Source organism: Phyllostomus hastatus, unplaced genomic scaffold (assembly GCF_019186645.2).
Source record: "Phyllostomus hastatus isolate PE091 unplaced genomic scaffold, TTU_PhHast_1.1 phas_scaffold_78, whole genome shotgun sequence".
NCBI classification, from domain to species: Eukaryota; Metazoa; Chordata; class Mammalia; order Chiroptera; family Phyllostomidae; genus Phyllostomus; species Phyllostomus hastatus.
Window position 1 is genome coordinate 107,958,093 of NW_025334041.1, and position 22,443 is coordinate 107,980,535.

A 22,443-nucleotide genomic window follows, 5' to 3' on the forward strand; every position below is an offset into this window, starting at 1 on the left:
AAAACATATTTGTAACACATGGCAAAGCAGATTTCCTTAATATACAAAGAGTTCCTACAAATCACTAAGAAGGCCAATTTAATGTAGTGTACATAGAATTTGAATACAGTTCACAGAAAAGAAGATTAAAGTATCTTTTTTGAAAAGCATATGAAGTGATGTTCAACCTCACTTATAGTAAGATAATTGTGATTTAAAAATAATGAGATAGTATTTTTCTCTTCTCATGTTGGCAAAAAAGTCAGAATTTAACAATGCACTATGCTGGCCAGGTTGTAGGAAAACCAGAATTCTTACATACTGTTGGTGAAAATGTATATTGGTACAGTCTCTTGGAAAAGCATCTTGTCAAAATCAATCAAAATTTTGAATGTGCAAATATTTTGATACGGCAATTCAGCTTCTAAGAATTTCCTCTCTGAGTACTCATTTATAGGCACAAACCTGATAACACATATATTTATTACAGCATTGCTTTAGCAAAGTACCTTAAACAGTCTGCATCATTTCAATAGAGGATTGGCACGCCCATGAAATGGAGCAGCTTACAACCATTTTTTATAATGAGGCAAATCTCTATATGGTTAATAGAATGACATCCAAAATATATCAGTGAAAAAAGAGTAACGCTCAGGAGTTAGTGCAGCGGGGCCTCCGCCACCGCCGCTTCCTTCCCTGCTGGCCTGTTGCCATGCTGATGGGGTGCTGTGGGAACCCAACTCCTGGTGGTGTCTGTGAGCCTCTGGTAGGACTGGTTTCACCGTTCACTGAAAGTCACAGAACCTATTGACAATGTTCAGTTAGGACGGGCTATATATAGTCAGTCACTATTTGTGTAAAAATAATAAACAAGCGGGTGGCTCTAGGTAGGTGCTTGTAAACGAACAGGATGTACCTGGAAGGATATCCTCAGTGGTAATAATAATGGTTGCCTCGGGGAGCGGACTACGGGTAGAGGGGGCGGGGCGTGGAAAGGAACTTCATTTTCACACTGTGCCGTTTTCCACTGTTTGAATTATTTTTATACCATGAGCATGTGTTACCTGTATTTTAAAACTAATTTTGAAAAAATAACCCGGTGCAGTTATGAAATTAGGCCGAGCATGAGGTGTACAAATAAACTAGAAGTTATGGCAGGGCAGGACTGTGGGGGAGGTGGGGGGTCAGTCAACGGGACAGAAATGAGGCAGGTCAGCGACAGAGACCTTGAACACAGCAAGCCAGTTTTGTTTTAATTCTAAAGTACCTGGTTTGCTGTCTGTGCTAGAACATATGGCAGCCCCAGGATATGGGCAGTCAGGACAGAGTGGAATAAACTTCAGGGAAATGGTGAACTTAATTTATAGGGAATGAGGAGGATGGGTTTAGGGATCAGGAAATGGAGATCCACTAGCCAGAACCCCAGTGCCTTTCCGCAGTCTCATGTTGGAAGCCGAGACGGGCAGGCAGTGAACACTCAAGGGCAAGGGCAGTCCAGTTTGCTGTGCCACCCCGAACAGCGTTCCCATGGCACAGGTCAGGAGTCTGATCAGGTCACAGAGATAAATGGCAAAGCCAGGCCTTAAACCCACATCTGTCCCTACTGTTCTTACCGCTTGTGCTGAATTGTGAGCATGCCCAGGAGGTCTGGGCCCTTTTCATGCACAGTCAGGATGAACTGAGGCTCGGAGCTGGGGACCTTAGTGCCATTCTCCGAAGAGAATCTTCATTCTTCCTTTTTTATCTGGACCCCTAAATCTGAGCCCACTACCTTTTTCCAGCGTGTGGGTCAAAGAGCACAATGAACTGCTCCATTTATTGGGAGAAGAAAATATTCCACTTATTGGGAATGCGTGTTGCAGTGTTGTCAGTGCCTTTGTCCGTGTGTTTTCCAGCTGGTCACTTTTAAGTCCATAGATGCGGTTTGTCATGTGAGTGCGGTTTCCCTTCTCCAAAATGCTGAATCGGTGATACTCATAGCCAGTGGTTTTCCCCCTGAATGTGTTCACTTAAGAAGAAAATAACAGAATATGGCTCTCCCCTACCCCCCTACCCCGTCTCCTTGTTTTTGAATAACTTGGATAGGACATTGGTTTTGTTTATTTTCAGTTTATTTTATTTGGAGCCAGAGCACAGGTTTTCTACATTTTGTACAAGCTTATGCCTGACCTCCACCATGTGCTTTAGGGTTTCTTTTTCCTGCTTGACTTACTGATGTATTCTCACCATGAGTGATTTTCTGTTCTTTTTTAGCATTCCCTATAACTCCACACACTTCATGACATACCTGGTAGAAAATACCCATTTTCTCTTTTCTGTGACCCAGGCCTCAAGGAGAGAAAATACCAATTTATTTTCTATTCTTTACCTTTCTAGGCAAAACCCATGTTTGGTGACCAGAGCCGTGTATATTGATATTCTCTTCCTGTTGACTCGCTGCCTCGACAAACCCACAAAAGGCAACCAGCCAGGTATGATTCATGGTTATATCATATTTTGGAATGGTTACAGGTCTTTGAAATGTAGGTGGGGTTTTGAGTGCCTCTACCACACACTCGCCCCCACCTTCTACTTTTAAGACTAAACCACACATCAAAATTAAACATAGTGACATATGGTCTCCTCGTAGGAGCTTCTCAGGGAAACGTGTCCTTGTTTAGTTGGAAGGTCGCTGTTTATTTTCTATTTGGTCTTTCAGGAAGAGTGGACTCAGATAACCTCTGCGTTTCTGAGACCTTGGCTCTCCCTTATTTCGGCATTTTCTTTGAAAGGTCGTCATTTTCAATAACTAAGAGTTCTTTCTGTTTTGCTCTGTGGAGATAACTGAGCAGGACCCATTTACTGCCAGAGCCTAGGTATTGAGACGGTCTCAGATCCACCCCTCAGCTCTGACTTTATACATGTTCCCTGGTCATGTATGTTTCCTGGTATGGGCCCCAGATCCACATACAATTGTTCTATTTTAATCATGATTCACAAAGTGGTTTTCTTAAAAGGGAGAAGGGCAACTCCAAATAAAAAATTTTTTGATGTGTTTATATAAGAGGCCACAGGAAGTGCTGTACATGAGTTCCAGGCCACAGACTGAAACTGATTTTCGTCAACACAAACTGGAATGCAGGGTAATGAGCCTGCAACTGGTTAAAATCAGCCTCTTCTAATTGATTAGGCCTGTCTAAAGGAGGCTACAATTACAAAGTCAGATTCTGAGTACAAGCAGGCCAGGCCTTTCCTCTGTTAAATTTAGTCTGTCAATGATTTGTTGTCTTCAGTAAATATATTCAGGCTGTCAGAGTCCAGCTCTGTCCAGATGGAACCCTGTTCCCAAATTCAAACCAATTTAAAATGCTTTGAGGGGGAGGTGCGAAACCGCCTCGCCCGGATCAATGCACATTAGCCCACAAAGCCCCTGTGGCCATGCAGAGGCAGTAAGAACATGCCTGGACTTTCATCAGCTCCACATCCCTCCATAAGGGCAGCGGTTGTATCCGTTCGGCAGAATAGGATCATAGAGTTTTATGGCTGTAAAACAGTCCTAGTTTATTCCTCTTGTCCCGGTGTAATTATTAATAGTGCCCCCTTTTGCTCTTGAAAGTGTCCAGGTTTGCACAATAAATTACAGGCACCCTAGCTCTAAGAGACCTCGAGGTTGTGTCCGCTGTATTTTACACTTGAGCTAACTGGGATCCAGAGATTATAAATCAGATGTTGCCAGAGGTACGTTGTTTGGGGTTCCCATCATTTCTGTATTTCAATCCAAATTCCGTATAGCTTCATAATACTTCTCTGCTTAGTGTCTAAAGGGCCTTGGCCATGAAAGAGTTGCTTACTATTCACAGGTCCAATCAGTGGGATCCTGTCAAGAGTTGTGTGGTTGGCTGTAATCAAAAGTTTAGTTGAACGAAGCTTTTCTTGATATATTTGCACCCTTATCCCTTGTCTGGAAGGCTCAACCCTTGAAAGTTGTAAAACACCCTCTGTCTTCTCCAGTTGCCTGTCCTTTCGCTCCTCCATAAAGATGACTGGCCATTTTGAATCATTCTTTCCTCCAAACTCACATTATTTAGAGTTTATACCCCAAATGTGATCATAAGCTTTCATTTATTATGCAAAAGTATTTCACTTGCATCAGTGCATTCTTCCTTTTAGAGTCGTGACTGCAGAGTAGGATGTGGAGGTGGTGGGGCGCATTCACCCTTATCCTGGTGGGGCGGGCGAGCTCTCGGCACCTCGTCCAGCACTCGCCACACTCGCCGCAGGTGGCTCTTGGGCGCTTGAGATGTGGCTGATCCCAGCTGGGATGTTCTGTGAGAATAAAATACACACCTTCGTGTGAAAAAAAATAATGTAAAATTTCTCATTGACTTTTTATATTTGTTATGTGTCAGAACAATATTTTTGATATACTGTATTAAATAAAATGTATTATTAAAATTAATTTCACTGGTTTCTCCTTGCTTTTAAAAATGTGGCCAGTAGAAAATCTAAATTACATATATGGCTCATACTATATTCCTGTTGGACAAGTACTGATTCGCCTAGCCCTTTGGGAATTGCCCTCATAAGCCACAGGATATTTGGGTGTGTGTGTGTGTATCTGTGTCTGTCTCTATGAATACATGTGTCATGCCTTAGATTCTTTGTCCCCAAGCAAAGCACTTAGCAGGCTCTCATTAAATGGGTTTTTTATTAACTGATTGAAATGCAGAGTTTTCCTCAGTTTTCAGAATAGTAACAGTTGTCTTCAAGATACAAGTCTTATTTCAATTCATGTATCAATCAGATTTAAATTCATTTTCTGAATTCAAATCAGATGTTTATATCATGAGTGTATATTTGTAAATATGTATATATCTACCACCATTGTTGGCTCACGAAACTCAGAGTAGGGCATATACCATATAGGCTCTGAAGCCAGATCCCTGGGTTTCCTTCCCAGGTCTGCCATTTACTGGCTTTGTGACCCTCAGCAAGCCATTTAACCTCTTTGAGACAGTTGCTCTCGATTGTAAAAGGGGATAATAATAGGCTCTATATCACAGAGTGGTTGTCAGCTAGTACATGCAAAGCCCGATGTAACGGATGTGCTTTGCATCTCCAGAACAAGTGCTTAGGAAGACCCTTATGAAGCCAAGTTCCTACTGTCACTGAAAAGAATGTAAGTGAAAACTCATTCACAGAATTTCAAGGAGATATATGCAGGCATTGTGATCAGCAGCATCCAGGGTTTGGGAGGTGGGGGTTGAGGAGTGGAGGACCAGACTAGAGTGAAAAGGCAGCACAGTGTTAAAAGTGGTGGGATTAGGCTGGGGGGGCGGGGAGCAGTGGGAGGGAGTTTCCTTCTTCTTATTTTCCCTCTTACTAATCTAATTTTACACAATATCATTCTGTTTTATTCATATGTTTTTATGTATGTACATTTCAACAATAAATATATCTAAATATGAAGATTAATTATTCCCAATGAAATGAAGCAATATCAATTTCAGGGAAATGTTTTTGGATGGAGGAAGATCTGCCCATCTCCTCACAAATACTATTTTGCGAGTGACCTCGGAATGCTACTCCTACCTCTAAAATATCTCAGAACCACATTGAAGGGCTGGGGGCATAAACAATGAGGAAAACAGTGAAGGGGAAAGGCAGGGAAGATGATTAGAAAAGCTTAAGATAATGATGTGTTTTGTGTAATTCAAACTTTTATCTTAGTACTTCCCAATTGTTTGAGGTTTTCTCAGCTATTAACTAGGTTTTAAAAATTCCAAATCTGGAGGTTTTGTTTTGAGTTGTAAAGTGATTTAAACCCACAGGGACTCTCTGTCCCCTGTATTCTTTTTCCTCCTCCAAATCCAGCTGTCATCATTAGTATGTATCAGTTTCCTGCTGGAAAGAAAATTACAGTCTCCAGTGGAGATGGGGGGCTGAGGAAGAAAAAGCCAAACAGCCACGAGGACTCAGAGGCTGTTCCAGGCTAGAGCAGGGCCGTGGAACACAGAGCTTTCATGCTCGCTTTAAACCCAACTTAAAGTATTTGCTCTCAGGTTGGAAATTTTCCATTGAAATAATCTGTTTACTGAAATTCTATCTGAGTCTTGACTAAATATTTACCCTCTTATTCTGAGAGATGGACTTTCTATTTCTCTTTTATGCCCACACCCCTTAAATTTGTTTTTTTTCTCATCTATTGAATTGAACGTTTTCTTTTACCAAATATTTAAGCAAACCTCTTACCTATTTGCACTTTCTGACTTTCTGTTTAAGTTCTCGTGGTGGGTTTATGAGGGTTTTTCCTTTCCTAGTCTCTATTTTGCTAATTTAATGCAATCTGGTTCTTTCATAGATAGATAGATAGATAGATAAATAGATAGATAGATGATAGATCATGTAATGAATTTCAGATCTTAAAGAGGATTAGTTAATCCCAAAGTAGTAAAGAAACAACATAATTTCATAGAAATGTTTCCGGTGGAGAGTATTTGTCCATCCTACTGCACATCATGTAAGTGATCTCACAAGGCTGTTTCCCTGAAGTGTGTGTTGGATGCCCATCATACTCTCATTTTCAGGAAACAGTTTCAATATTGTCTTCCTTAGAGAACATAATAATAATGACCAACCTTTATTGAGCACTTAAGTGTATGCCAAGTACTGTGCCAAGCATTTTACATGCATTCATGGGGAAGGTGCTAGTGGTCCTTCTTAGATTTAAAGAAACTGGGGCACAGAGAGAACTGCCTAATATCACGTGTGTGTTAAGACAGCAGAGCCCAAGCTCGCTGGCCGGGACACTGTTGCCCAGCAGCACCATCAGGGCCACAGTCAGGAGAACAGCTCACTGTCTCGGGGAGGGGTGCCCTAGAGCCCTCCTCCTTGATTCAGCTTCTCGGACTTCTGCCCCTCCTGCAGAATCCCCAGGCCTCAGGAAGGGGATCTCCTTTACGAGGGCTTCCAGAACACATGCTTTTATGGTGACTTTCTCGCCTGTGTTTCTGTCTCCCATCCCAAGGGCATGTGGAGTAGTAATATGAGGCGTGCCCAAGATTGGAGCAATTACTAGAAAGAAAGCTTGACCGCTCCTGGGCAGCCACCTGCCCTTTTTCCTTTTGAAAGTGGACCTACGGCCACTGCACAAAACACTTCCCAACACTAGGCTGCTGGTGACTGCGTTTTGTGGTTTCTTTGTTAGTTAGGATTTATAGTTCGGCCTTACCATTTTGCCAAGTGCAATAAACATTTTGTTTTAACTGGAATGCAACTTTTATTATTGTTATTATTTTTCTTCTAAATACCTTAAAAGTGACCGGCTTATGAACGCAGAATTCCTAAATAGTCTAAATGCCAATAGTCTAAATGTGCTCTGTGAATCAGTGTAAGATTAGAAGACAGACTCTCATTTATTACGGCCCGTATTTACATAATGGAAGTTTGGTAACGTAAGCCCTCCCAAAGGCCGGCTGAGATGCTGATGATGGTTAAGTGGTAAAATCTGTGAGAAGTACTCAACAATGCCTTGTATTTGTACTGCCTAGAACATGAATAATATGTGTGACATGAATAAGTATAAGGTCAGTTATTTTTATGACATATTAACTTCCTTTACCTAAGTTCCTGGGAAGTACAGCCAAACAATTATGGAGAATGAAAACATTGGCAACTTACAAACACCTGCTTTGATTACTTGGTCTAATTAGGTTAAATTTAACCAATCCCATCTGAACAAATTGAAAACAATTCTTATCTGTTCTCTCGGTCATGCACTTTTATCAGCGTTGAATGCAGATGTGTTTAATATGACACAGTTGGTGCTATTCTCTCAGCTCTGGGTGGGAGATAAAAGGGAATTGAGAACATATTTTTAGAGTCTTCTGGGGACTTTGTATTTCTGGGCCTGCAGCTATGAAATTTCAAGGAAAAAAAAATAGGCTTTGTTGTCAATAAATTACTTGCTTTTCTCCAAAACACTGGGACTATCATCTGAACTGTTGCTTTTGCCAAAAGTGTCTTTCCCAGGGAGCAGTGAGCTCCTAAAATAAGCAGATGATTTCTACCTGCCTTTTGGAAGTCAGAATCATTAGATTGCTAGGTTCATGTGGTGTTTATCCGTCATTAATTCCAAGTCTGGTGCTGAGTGTATAGACCCACAATCCTTAGAACTGTGGGGTTTAGAGGCCATTTAATCTGGAGGTGGAGTGGAAACTATAGCAGTGAAGTAACTCGCCCAAGGTCACACAGCCGGTTAGTGGACTAGCTAAGCTGTTCTGGCTCCTCGGCAGCTTCCCATTTCTAAGACCAAAATTAAGTACCTCATAATAGCGTGAGCTGGGCTGAGTGTCAGGATCCGTAACGAAATGATGTCGCAAAAACCCCTTGCCCACCACCTTTCTACCCCAGGAGTAAAATACTATTTGAATGAGCAACTGGGGTCTCAGAACATCTCTGATTGCTCTGTGTTCCTGTCTGCCCCACTGCAGCCGCACTCGTCACAGACAATCCGACAGTAGTGGCCCATGTCATTTAAATTAGTTAAGCAAGCTTATTCTAGACATTCCATATAAATGGAATCATGCAACATGTGGCCTTTTGTGTCTGGATTCTTTTGCTTATAATGTTTTCAAGGTTCATCCATGTCGTAGAATGAATCAACAGTCTATTCTTTATTATGGCTGAAAATATTCCATTGTATAGATATACCACATTTTATATATCCATTCATCAGTTGATGAACTTTTGAGTTGTTTATACTTTCTGGCTGTTAAGAATAATGCTGCTTGAATCACATGTTTTTGTGGGGATATATGTTTTCAGTTCTCTTGGGTATTTATTTACCTGGGAGTAGCATTGCTGGGCTATGTGCCATCTCTAAGTTTAACTTTCCGAGGACTTGCCAAACTGTTTCCAAAGAGACTGCACCATTTCACATTCCCACCAGCAGCAGGTGAGGTTTCCAGTTCCTCCACATTCTCAACAGCACTTACTGTGTCTCCCATCTTTTATATTATGGCCATCCGCATGGGTATGAAGTGGTATTTCACTGTGCTTTTGATTTGCATTTCCCTGACGGCTTTTATGGCTCAAGAAGGTATAAGGAAGCCTATATCATCAGAGAAATGTATGCAGTACTTAGATGCTTTGCCCATTTTTAAATTGGGTTATTTGTCTTCTTCTTGAGTTGTAAGAGTTCCTTATGTGTTCCGGATATTAATCCCTTGTCAGATATACAATTTGCCAGTCTTTTCTCCCATTCTGTAGGTTGTCTTTTTACCTTCTCAATAGTGTCCTTTGATATGAAAATGTTTTTGATTTGGATAAAATCCAAATTAACTATTTTTTCTTTTGCTGCTTATCCTTTTGATATTATACCTAAGAAACCATTGCCTAATTCAAGGTCACAAAGATTTGTACCCATGTATTCTTCCTAAGAGTTTTATAATTTTATTTCTTAACATTTAGGCTTTGATTCGTTTTTTGTTGATTTTTGCATCGGGGTGAGGTACAGGCCCAGTCACACTCATCCTTTTCCATGTGGCTGTCCTCTGTCCCAGCACTCCCTTCGTTAAAAAGACATCCTTTCCCAGTTGAGTTGCCTTGGCACCCCAGTCAAAAAATCAATTGATCATAAATTCATGGACTTAATTTTTAACTCTCAATTCTGTTCCATTGATCCGTATATCTTTCCTTGTGCCAGGACCACACTGTTTTAATAATTATTGCCTTGTAGTAACTTTTGAAATCAGGATGTGTGAATCCTACAACTTTGTTCTTATTCGAGATTGTTAGGGGTGGGTCTTTTGCATTTTCATACAGATTTTAGGGTCAGCTCATCAATCTCTGCAAAAGAAAAAACAAATGGAAGGAAGGGAAGGTGGGAGGAAGAAAAGGGAAGAAAGAAAGGAAGGGAGGGATGGAGAGAGGGATACCAGCTAGGATTTGGACGGGTATTGTATTAAATCTGTGGGTTAATTTGAGGAGTACTGTCATCAAAATATTATGTCTTCACATATTCAGATAAGATACTCAAATCAGAATTCTTCTAAGACTTGTTTTTAAGTTTTGTTATGATGAATCCAATCTAAAAGGAGCCTTTAATGAGTGCAAATTTAGCTCCACTAACAAAGTGATAACCTTCCAAAGTCCCTACCTGATGCCCCATGTATTACAAGGTTTCTCTGCTGTGGGTAGTAGTCTGGGGCAATTGCCTTGTTGGCCTTCTGTCAGGGATCACTGTCTTGCATTCCCCCATCTAATGTTCAAAAACAACTTCACACATTTTGCCCAGCTTTCTAGTTGTTTATGGTAGAAGGGCAGTTCCTGAAAGAGTTAGACCTTCATAAGCTGAAGCAAAAATCACTTCCATCAGTTTGTTTTGAAACTTCTTGGTTTCTCAACTGTAAAATGTGGATAATACCATCAGAGGATTGGGGTAAAGGTCACATGAAAAAAAATTGTGAAAATGCCTTGAAAAGTCATATGACAAGAAAGGAAAAATCCAACATTGGAAGAAAAGTAGCTATTAGGGGGTCAAATTGATAGCAAGAACAAAGCAATGAATGTTCATCACATCCAGGATGACATTCCCAGTGGAGACAGAGCTTCTGCTGGTTCCGTGTCGGGCACACTCACTCTCAGGGTCACTGTCGTTGCTCACCCAGCAGCATTTCCTCACGGCAGCTCCTGCCTCTGTGTTGGGGCCAGACTTCACTTGAAAGAGCATTCCCAGTCCAACCAGATTCTGTAGGGTTTGCCAGCTGTAAACTACACCTGCAGCAGCATTCCTACAGGTGTCGGTCTGCAGGCCAGTGGTGCCAGGAACGTTCTCAGTAGAGTCTTTCTCACAGAATGGTAAACTGTAGCCCTGGCAAGGGACTGAGAATAGGGCACAGGTGGCAAACACAAGGCCCACGGGCTGAGCCCGGCCCTCCACCTTGTTTTATCCAGCCCCGCACCTTGTTTCTACCCAGCGGCAGCGCCAAGCTCTCGCTTAACTATTCAGGAGCAGTTACATTTGTACAGTGCTAAAGTTACATTCAGCCCTTTGAAAGCAACCGCAAGGCTGATGTGGCCCCTGGTGAAAATGAGTTCGACGCCCCTGGTATAGGTAGCCCTAGCTTCTCTCTTACTACAGGTGAGGTGACAGAGGTTCTCTAAAGGAATCTCCCCAGCCATCTGTCCCCTCTCAACTTGATTTCACACTGTATCAATTGCCTGTGGTGGAAGAGCAGCCCCTGGTCCTTCACAGGGAAAAGATGAATTAAACAGAGACGTCTAAGCTGTGATGACGGGTATTTCCGACTTCCCAGTCATGTCCATAGGAGCAGTCCACTTTCAACGAACCAGAAGCAGTCGAGTCTTTGGGTCGTCATGTGTTTATCTTCAAGTATTTCCTGACTTCCTCCCTGTGCTGGGCAGAGGTGGGAAGGGGTGGTGGGTGGAAGCAAGAAGTAAAGCTGTTGGAGCCACACAGTGCCTGGTGAGTTCTCTGAAGGGACTGTGTTTTTATTTGATGGGTTGACAAGATAGCCTTCAAATCATATTTGCAGAAGCAGATAGGGAATTTTGAACTTAAAAATACATGCCTTTGAGCATATATGGGTGGGGGGGGCGAGGAAAGAAGGGAATGTTTCAAAAGGGTGTGTAATGGGGGTCACACCCATGTAAGCAGGGCATGAAGGGGTTCAGAGACCCAGAAACCAAAGTAGGCAAGGAATAAACAATAGTACCAGTTCAGGGTGCCTCTCAAGACAAAGTTAAATCCAATTCCTTCCAGCAGGTCAGTCTATGTGTTTTGTAACTGGAAGGGCCCCTGCTGTCAGGATTACAGTTTACTGGGAGGGGCAGAATGGAATAGAAGAATGGAATTTCCCTTTGATAAGGAGAAGCCAAGATTTAGTAAATCAGTTAGTTTTTGCTGTTGTTGTTGTAGTTCCTATGGTTTCCTTTTCGCTCCAAATATAATTTTTTTTTTTTTTTACTGAGAAGTTGCATAACAGGGCATTAACGTTCACGGCGTGTACAAGTTATCATCTGATTATTTTTAGAACCAGTTTATCAACTGTTTCAGATAAGAACTTTGGTTGGATCTGATTACAGATCTCTCCAACTGGAGCTACAATTCTCTGAAGTAGAAAAGGCTGGCCATCTCACTGTGCATTAAAAGTGAAATCTGCTTTGTATTTTCTCACCCCTTACTTTTTAAAGAAGGATAGCGATTCTGGAAAGGAGAGAGAGAGGATAGAAGAAACTTCAGAACAATTACAGCTGCAAACTTATCTTGACCTAGTGGCATCAGAGAATTCAGAGCCTTTACCGCATATGAAAGAGAAATTCATTCATCCATTCATTTGAGGCAAAGAGAACAGCGGGTACAATGTCGGGCAGGATCAAGAACCTTCCTCAGTACCTCAATGACAAGTGACCACCACAGCAGTACAGTGGGTATTGCCACTTACACAGCATCCCCAATAAGTGACTTGTGCCACAGCAGTGAAAGCATTTACATTTTTTTCTGTTTGGTTGGCCTCTTCGGTCCTGAGGAGAATCCTTCCTCCTCCGTGGATACTGGTCCCTGCTGAGAAGTAAAACAAGTTTGCTGTGATCACCGGGCTTTCGCTTCCCTCATGGCCATCTCTGCCAGGGCCCAGACAGTGCCCTCACTTTGGGCCTGTGCACTTCTTCCCTCTTGCCCCTTTTGTCTCAGCCAGTTCAGCACAGAAACAACTGGGCTCTCTGGTTCATGACGTAACAGAAGGCCAGGAGCTGTGCGATGCTCAGGAGCTCTTTAGCTGAGCACTAGATGAAGGGCTTGTGTTATGATTAGGGGTCCCGGTCGACACAAACAAGTGCCATCAAACGCTAGAATTACACATGCTCAGCAAGGCAAGGTGTTTACACTGTGAGAGGCACAGATGATCTCAGATGGTCTGAGGTAATGGTTCTCAAAGTGTGGTCCCTCCATCAGCAACATCAGCATCCCCTGGGGAGTTTGTTAGAAATGTGATTTGGGGGGACCTGCCCCAGGCCTCCTGAATCAGGAACTCTGGAGGTGAGCCCCCTAAAGTTTGAGAACCAGTAGTCTCAGGTGATAGCACAACCACCCTTCTGGGAGTGATTAGAATGCCACTCAGTGATTAGAATGCCAGGTGAAACTCCCCTCTCTCTTTTAATTGTTATTTTCCAATCTCTCTCTTTGCTGAGTGCTTAGAGTTAAATTAACCTAAATTAAATGCTCTTCTGGTGAAACGCAGCTGTATCCATAATTATGTGGTAATGACATCATCCACATTTTTTTTTTCAGAATGCCCTTGTTAAAGCTGGTTAGATTAACATTTATTTTTTTTTAAGATTATGATGATATATTGAAAAGAAATTCTAACAAATCTATATGAGTATCTTAGAAAATCAAAGATGAATGACCCACAGATCTGCCCTTTGGGGCCATGCGCCTCCTCTGGGGAGGAGACAGACTTCCCTAAATGACACAACAGGATTCGTGAACCACACCGCTGCCCCTGCTCCAGGTGTATGCTCCCTTGCAGCTCCCTCCCAGCAGCACCCTGCTTGGTTGGTTAGGGCGTGGCAGCTTTGAAATCCAGTGAAGGTAGCAATCACTGCTCGGGTTGCAGACCCAATACTGACAACTGCGACTTGACCAGAGGGGATGGTGTGAACCGGCAGCGGGGCTTCTTCACCCGGACCCTCTGCTCGTTGTCCTGAGCCGCTTAGGCAAAGTCCCTTCGTTTTCTTCCCGGGAAAGCTCTGTTCTGGGTAGTCATGCTGTCCAAACAGATCAACCTCAGGAAACTTTTATCAGCCTCTCCAAAGCTACAGTTCCCTAACGCTGGTCCCTAGTGATGTTTTCACAATAAAATCTAGCAAATTGACACTACAGCAGATTTTTCTTAAAGCCAAGTTTCTTTAAAGAATTGTTCTGTATGATGACACTATGAATTATAGTCTTTTGGTGCGAAGATAGCCTTTCTTTCATGAAATGATAATAGATGGTAGGATTTTAACATCCTTGCTTTACAAAATAAAAAGTTGGAGACTTACTCCAGTCTGTCGCATTGTTTTCGACGTTTTATTGGTCCTTGAATGCCTAACTTGGGAATTATTTCTCCACTGAACCAGGGCACAGCACAGCAGGAGGCATTGTTCTTCCAAGTGAATTCAGCCATTAAACCGATTGTTTGAAGGCTAGAAATAGCCTCGCTGTCGAGAAGAAAAAGAAGTTCAGTTCAAAGACGGAATCTAACTGGGCATTTAGTCAGTCGCACATGCTTGGGTGACAGGAACAACTGCACCGATGGGAAAATCTAAACACTTTCCAAATAAGGAGGGCTGGGGAAAACCACTTAAGAGTTTGCAAAAATCATCTAATTTATGAAAAATAAGATGACTCCACTGAAGGAGAGACTCGATTTTTTTCATTGGAACACCAGGCTTTCCAGGAAAGATAGGAAGAAACCCGAAGTAATCAAAATTGAAATTGCAAGTAGAAAAGTTCTCTTCTAGAGAAGAAAGTTGTTAAGCCTCAGAATAAGGAACCCCATGAAAGACTAACCAGGTTTTGTGTCCTGTAGATAACAGGCTCTCATAAACAGAGAAAGAATACGAACCCTATGTCGATCTAAACTTTGAAATGCAGTTGGTAGGGCAGGACGCAGAACAGTGTGATGAGTGGACGAAAGGCTGTGAATTCACACAAGGGAATACTGTGCAGCAGTGAAACAGAGGGACCACTTATCTTTTGCGACAGCGTGGATGCACCGGGAGTCTACTGTGCTAAGTGAAATAAGCGAGTCAGAGAAAGACGAACACCACATGCTCTCGTTTATGTGTGGAATCTAATGAACAAAGTAACGAGCAAAATAGAATCGGAAGCATAGATACATGGAACAGGCTGACAGCTGTCAGAAGGGAGTGGGAGGTGGGGAGAACTGGATGAAAGAAGTTTAACAGATAAGCCATAGAACATATGTGCCTGACCCATGGGCCCAGACAACCATTTGGGCATTTCCTGAGGGAGGAGAGGGTGGGTGGAGGTGGGCAAACGGGGAGAAAGTGGGGACAACTGTAATAACATAAACAATAAAAATATACCATAAAGAAAATAACATAAGCCAAAAAAAAAGTGCTTCACCAGGTTGTGAAATTCCAGTGGTGAAACATGTTGGAGAATCTACCTACTGGGAGATGCAGAGACAGTGAAACAGTAGCTGTCAACCCCCACGCACACACTAGAGTCACCAGGGTCGCTTTAAAACCGGGCTTGCCCCCGAGATGCAGTCAAGCATCCCTGATATGGTGTTTTGCTAAAGCTCTCCAGGTGAATTCCATGTACTTCCTAGGCTGAGAAACCACTGTGCTAGACTGCAGAGCAGTCTGTCTTTTTTAGTCACTGCAGCTGCTTGTGTTAAAGTGCTGAGGATTTGTAGTTCCATCCTCCAGTCCCATCTAGAGACCCTCTCTCTCTAGGCACTTGGAGGAGAGAGCTCTATGGCCCCCACCTAAATGGGGGGCCCCCTAAGTGCAGAACCTGGGGCTTTTCTGATTCACTGCTATACCCTAACCCTAGAACAGAACCTGTACATAGTGAGCCAGCGGGGAAGGCCTGCCAGCCAGGGGCCTTTATTGTGCTTATACATTATTTTGAATTCTTGGTGACTTTCCCTCCTTTGGTGTTTTTCTTTGTAAGAGAAAATGGGGCATAGTGAACTCTCTGGTTCTTCACTAGGAACAGTGAGAGTCGGATCTTAGGAGTGTGGTTCTCAGCTGGAGCACGTAGCAGCATTACCTGCTGGCTTAAAACTACAGATACCTGCACTCACCTCGAAACCAACCGAATCAGAATCTGTGAGAGTGGGGTCCAGGCATGTGCGATTTTAACAACTGCTGGCTAAGAACCATCACCTGAGGGCAGTGGCTCGGCAGCAGTGGGGTCACGTGAGCTCGTTAGACCTGCCCGTTCGCAGACCTCCTAAATCACAGACTTGGGGGATGAGCCCCTGGCTGCAGTCTGGAGCCTGCAAGCCCTCCAACAGATTCAGATGCGCACTCGGGTTTTAAGAAATTCTGCTGTGGGACATCTCTCTGGGCCTTGCTGCACAGCTGAATTCTTTTTCTAAGCAGCAGTTCGGAGAAAGTGCCTCTGTTGCCACATTAATTTATCAAACCTGTTAGCAGCTCTTTGTCTCCTCCCTCCGAACCCTCTGGAGCACCTGCCCTTTCCTCTCCTCGTCAGGCGCCTCGGGCAGCCTTCGGGGCCCTTCTTAAACTTTGGTCCCTCCTGAAAACTCTTGTTTACTTCTTCCAGTAGAAGTGCCCATTGCCTTCATTTTTGTCATTCTTTTGGGTTTAATTTTTTTTAACCCCCCATTTCTTTGTGACCTTGGGCAAGTAACTTAACCTCTCTGTTTCCGCATCTGTGAAATGGGGTTGATAATAGTGCCTGCCTACTTCATTACATGAGTTCACACATGTCACAGCACTTAGAGTAATACTCACCAAGGATAGTTTTTTATGTCATTGAGTTATAGGTATATGATGTTCCATAGGACACAGTACATACCCAACACTTGTCAGCTTTTCTCACTAACAATTTTAGGTCACTAAGCATTTTGCAATTTTTGTAGTTGTCTTTATCTCCCATTAGTTTTAAAGCTCTTTGACAGCAGGCAATTTTTGTTTCTCAGCTCTGAATGTCTTGATTTCCTGAAGTACCTAATATGTGTTCAACAAGTGCTTATGGAATTATACTGAACTCCCAGGCAACATAGGCCAGGAAGTCCAAAGGGTCCTTTCTACAGCATGTCCCCCGTTTCCTCCTTGTTGTGGACAGTGCCTTAAGTCCCTGGCTTCTTGGTGATGTCATCCTTCCTCATGGTCCTAGAGGAAGCAAGTGAGTCTGGGGGCCCAGCTCTTGAGGGCAGCAGACTATCCACTCTGCCTGGAGTCTCTCTTTCGATAACAGATTCCTCTGAAAACTATCCAGAGTGGCCTAGAGACCTTTCTTCCCATCTTCAATTGTGTTTTTTTAAAGATTTTATATATTTCTTTTTAGAGAGAAGGGAAGGGAGGGAGAGAAGGAGAGAAACATGGATGTGCAAGAGATATATCGATCAGTTACCTCTCACATACCCCCAACCAGGGACCTGGCCCACAACCCAGGCATGTGCCCTGACTGTGAATCGAACCAGCCTGTTTCAGTTCACAGGCTGGCACTCAGTCCACTGAGCCACACCAGCCAGGGCTAATTATGTTTTGAAGAGCAGATCCCTGAGCCATGCTTCTGACTTCTTGGCAAGCAAATTAATGCAGTGTTGTCCTCAGGCAGCAATGGGTGGAAGGATAGGAAACTGGTGCCCTGAGACCATGGTAGTGTGGTCTTCCCATAAGTAAATTGTAATGGGATTAGGTTTTTAGGCATTGAAAGTAGAGATGATGACACAAAGGTTGAGGATCCCAACTCCCTGGGATTTGCTGTTGCTTTGTAAAGATGGCTGCCCTCCTGCTTGAACTTGGACTTCTGCAGAGTCTCAGTTAAGAGCAGGGGGTTGGGGGGAGTCTGCAGCCATAGACGGTGGTTGGTGGTCTCCCCAGGGCTGAGTTGTATCAGAGACTGAGTCCTCACTTTGCCTCCTGGGACAAACTTTTTTTTGATGATTTGATGTGTAAAATGAATATTCCATCATTTTAATTGCTGCACTATTGCAAGCCAATGTGATTTTTTAAATTTCACATTTTTAACTGTTACTTTAATATTTTACACTTGTATTATATTTATGATAGTGTTCTGATAGCAATGCCTTTTGTCCCCATAGGGGAAGAACTGAGTTACCTGAATAGATATTACTTCTAGATGTCAGTAGTGTGCACTGAGTTATGAGATATCTGAATTTCAGCAGGGCATTTGGTGATGTCTGTCCTGATGTCCTTACAGATAAAATTCTGTGGACAGAATGGTAAAGTTAGGAGGGGTGAGAGCTAGTTAATGAAGTGGTGAGAGCGTGGAGTGGGGTGGGGGGCAGGGGCAGGCAGGGAGCTAACACTTGTTGAAGGCCTCTGCCCTCCCCGCTGGCACAGTCCACGCTCTTTTTATTTTTTTTAAGATTTATTTATTTATTTTTAGAGAGGGAAGGTAAGGGGGGGGGGAGAGAAACATGAATGTGCAGTTGCTGGGGGCCGTGGCCTGCAACCCTGGCATGTGCCCTGGCTGGGAATCGAACCTGTGATACTTTGGTTCGCAGCCTGCGCTCAATCCACAGAGCAATACCAGCCAGGGTCCAGTCCACACTCTTAATACTTATTTGATGATTGCAGGCATTTGTGGTATGTGTGTCAATTTGAGATTACCTGGTTTCTATGGGATGATGACTGTATTATCTAAAGAATCTAGGTTCTAGGAGGAACCTGTGACTCCTCCCCTAACTTGTCCCCCACTGCTACTAGTTTCATTCCTCCAGTGCTCCTCAAGCACATCTTCTTCCTATTCCTTCCTTCCCCTAGGCTCTCATCGTTTCTCCCTACCTCTGTACCTCTCAGCAATAAGAACACTTCAGGGAACACATTCACCTGACCTCATTGCTCAGAATAACCCCTCAGCAACATTCCGTAGCTGACAGAAGAATGTCCAGGCTCCTTCACGTGGACTAGAAGGTTCTCTGTGTCCTGGCCACAGTGCTTCTCTGGCCTCATCTCCTGCCCTTCCCCACCTTGAATTCTTTCTGTGGTGACATCAGACTGCCTATAGTTCCCCACGTGGTCCATTCTGCCTCGTGCCTTTGAACCATTGCTCTGCCTTTGGTAGTTCCAACCCATTCTTCTCCTTTAAGACCTAGACTACCATTTACACCACTATATTAGAATTACCTGGTCATTCATTTCTCAGTCTCAAACCAGACTATAAACTCCTCAAGGGTAGTGCTCTTTTTTAAATTTAACACCTAGCACATAGTAAGCAGGCTCCAGATACTTTTGATCAGAACTGAAAATACACACTTCTGGCCAAGATGGAGGCATAGGTAGGTATACTTTGCCTCCTCACACAACCAAAAGAAGGACAACAACAAACTTAAAAAGAAAAAAACAACCAGAACTGCCAGGAAATCGAACTACATGGAAGTCCAAAAACCAAGAAGTTAATAAAGAAACATTCATCCAGACTGGTAGGAGGGGCAGAGACAGGCAGCCAGGATGGAGAGGACTCCACAGCAAGGTGAAGGCTAGAGGACCGGGCAGGTGAGGCAGTGGCTGGTGAAGTAGGCTGTCATGTGGATAAACTGGGAGGAACAACTGGGGAGTGAGACCACGCAATCAAAGGTTCCAGCATGGGCAAAATAAAGCCTCAAAACCTCTGGCTGTGAAAACCTATGGGGGTTGCAGCAGCGGGAGAAATTCCCAGCATCACAGGAGAGTGCATTGGAGAGACCTACAGGGTCCTAGAATATACAAAAACCCACCCACCCAGGAATCAGCACCAGAAAAGCTCAATTTTCTTGTGGGTAGTGAGAGAAGTGACTGAAAGCCAGTCAAGAGCTGAGCCAGTGGCGTTGTTCCCACTCTGACCCCTCCCCCACATACAGTGCCACAACATAGCAACGTGGGTTGCCCTACCCTGACAAATACCCAAAGCTCCGCCCCTTACAACATAACAGGTGTGCCAAAACAAAAAAATATGGCTCAAATGAAAACAGATCAAGATCCCCATAAAAGAACTAAGCAATGAAGAGATAACCAACCTCTCAGATGCAGAGTTTAAAACACTGGTAATCAGGATGCTCACTGAAATGGTTGAGTATGGTCACAACATAGAGGAAGAAGTGAAGGCTATGCAAAGTGAAATAAAGGAAAAAATACAGGGAATCAACAGTGAAGGGAAGGAAACCAGGACTCAAATCAGTGATTTGGAGCAGAAGAAAGAAATAAACATTCAACCAGAACAGAATGAAGAAACAAGAATTCAAAAAAATGAGGAGAGGCTTAGGAACCTCTGGGACAACTTCAAACTTTACAACATCCAAATCATAGGGGTGCCAGAAGAAAAAGCAGAAGAGCAAGAAATCAAAAACTTACTTGAAAATATAATGAAGGAGAATAGGAAGAGCAAGAAATTTAAAACTTACTTGAAAATATAATGAAGGAGAACTTTCCCAATCTGGCAAAGGAAATAGACTTTCAGGAAGTCCAGGAAGCTCAGAGAGTCCCTAAGAAGTCGGAGCAAGGAAGCACATGCCAAGGCACATCATAATTACAGTACTCAAGATTAAAGATAAGGAAAGAATCTTAAAAGCAACAACAGGAAAGGAGACAGTTACTTACAAAGGAGTTCCCATAAGACTATCAGCTGATTTCTCAAAAGAAGCCTTGCATAAAGGGCTGGAAAGAAGTATTCAACATCGGGAAAGGCACAGACCTACAATGTAGATGACTCTATCCAGCAAAGCTATCATTTAGAATGGAAGGGCAAATAAAGTGCTTCCCAGATAAGGTCAAGTTAAAGAAGTTCATCATCACCAACCCTTATTATATGAAATGTTAAAGGGACTTACCTAAGAAAAAGAAGATAATCAATAATATGAACAGTAGAATTACAACAAACACACAGCTATCAGCAACTGAACCTTAATAAAAAACAAAAACAAACTAAGCAAACAACTAGAACAGGAACAGAATCACGGAAATGGAGATCACATGGAGGGTTATTGGCAGGGAGGGGACAAGGGAAAAGGTACAGGGATTAAGAAGCATAAATAATAGGTACAAAATAGACAGTAGGAAGTTAAGAATAGTAAGGGAAAGGTAGAAGCCAAAGAACTTATATGTATGACCCCTGGACATGAACTATGGCGGTGGGGGGTGGGATGCTGGTGGGAGTGAGGGTGCAGGGAAGAGGGGAATAAATGGTAGAAAAAATGGGACAACTGTAATAGCATAATCAATAAAGTATACTTTAAAAAGAACTGAGAATGTAAAAAGATCTTAGCAATCTAAAAGGCAGACCATAAAACTCAACAGGGAGATAAAATTTAACAAGGATATACTTGGTTTAAAACAAAGAAAGAAAGAAAACAAGTCTAGGTCTAAATATCAAGTACAAGGTGGGATAAAGATGACTCACCAGCACCTGTAGATCCTGCAAGAGAAGAAAGGCTGTGGTTTCAGGTGACAATATGCCCCTCATGAATCAGCAATGTGATGCAACTCCGTGACCTAGTGTCAGAACAGGGAAAGTAATAGTCCTGCTGGTCAGACACTCGTAAAGGTCATGGTCCCACACAGTGGGGCCATACCTTAAGAGGAGGTGACACGTGTCTGGAGAAAGACAGCTAGAATAGTGAGTAAGGTGAGCCCCATGAGATGGTGAAGAGTTGAAGGAAGTAGGGGTATTTCATCTGGAGAAGATAAAGGGGACATAATAACTGCATTCAAATGTCTACAGGGGTCACTGGGAGCCTCAGCATGCAGAATCAGGCTAGTAGATCTACTAACTGTGGAATAGTCTGTCATGTGAGCCCCAGGTCACCCATAAGATTTACCCAAGAGCCTCTGAGAAGAGGTGCTGTAGAAGGGATCTGAGCCCCTGAAGGCGGTTTGGACTAGATGTCCTTTCATCCTGCTCAACTTTGAGACGTGGTGACTTAAGAGGTCACTAAGTTCATAGATACTGAATGTTGGGGGTAGGAACAAGAACATCTTCTGATAGGGATGCCTTTTGTCCCCTGGGGAAATTATGAGTTACCTAGGTAGAAATTGCTTCTGGACCAGAAATCTGAATCCTGGTGGGCCAGTCACTCATTATTATAAGTGTGAAATGTACTCAGAAAAGATATCTGACAGTCCCACCTAGTGTAACCACACCCTGCACTTTCCCAAGCCCTTTTGTGGAACTTTGAATGAAGTGATTAGCTTTGGGTTTTGTTTTGTTTTTGCTTTTTAGTTCTGGAGCATCTTGGCTTGTGGGAGGAAGTCGGAAAGATCGTCTCAGGATCCGAGCTAATACGGGGCTTCCCCTACACCTTCACAGTGCCTGGCCTGCCCCAGTACCTCCAGAGCCTCACCAAGCTGGCCATCGCTGCAGTGTGGGCAGTGGCAGCCCAGGCTGGAGAGCAGACAATGGACGTTCCCATCTCCTTCTCTCAGCTGCTGGCGTCTTCCTTCCCGGAAGTGCGCCTGCTGACCCTGGAAGCTCTGCTGGAAAGGTTTTCAGCAGCAGCCTCTGGATTGGGGAAGAAGGAACTGCCACCTTTGCTGTGGAATATGGGAGGGACGTTCTTAATGTTGGCTCTGAAGGAAACTCACCCAGAATGCTCCTGCAAGGTAAAGTCTCTGATGTAGTGACCGCTCCCTCCCACCCCCCACACTCTTCGGTGAGCCCACCGGTACAATCAGCTCATGAAAGCAGGATTGGGTTTGGCTTCTCCAGGAGCAGTACGAGGGAATTCAGCATCAGGAGGGCAAGGACTCTTTGTG

General features: G+C 43.4%; 1 protein-coding gene across 4 annotated transcripts in view; it reads left to right on the top strand.

Moving 5' to 3' along the window:
- Window positions 1-22,443, top strand: part of THADA (THADA armadillo repeat containing) — a 286,751-nt gene that overhangs the window by 219,355 nt on the left and 44,953 nt on the right. For all 4 annotated transcript variants that reach the window (XR_006784399.1, XM_045827761.1, XM_045827762.1 and 1 more), the window contains exons 31-32: window positions 2,356-2,450; window positions 21,911-22,290. Coding sequence is in view for 3 of the 4 variants with exons in the window: in XM_045827761.1 (XP_045683717.1) it covers window positions 2,356-2,450; window positions 21,911-22,290 (475 nt within the window). In the remaining variant the exon portion in view is untranslated. The remainder of the gene's footprint in view (window positions 1-2,355; window positions 2,451-21,910; window positions 22,291-22,443) is intronic.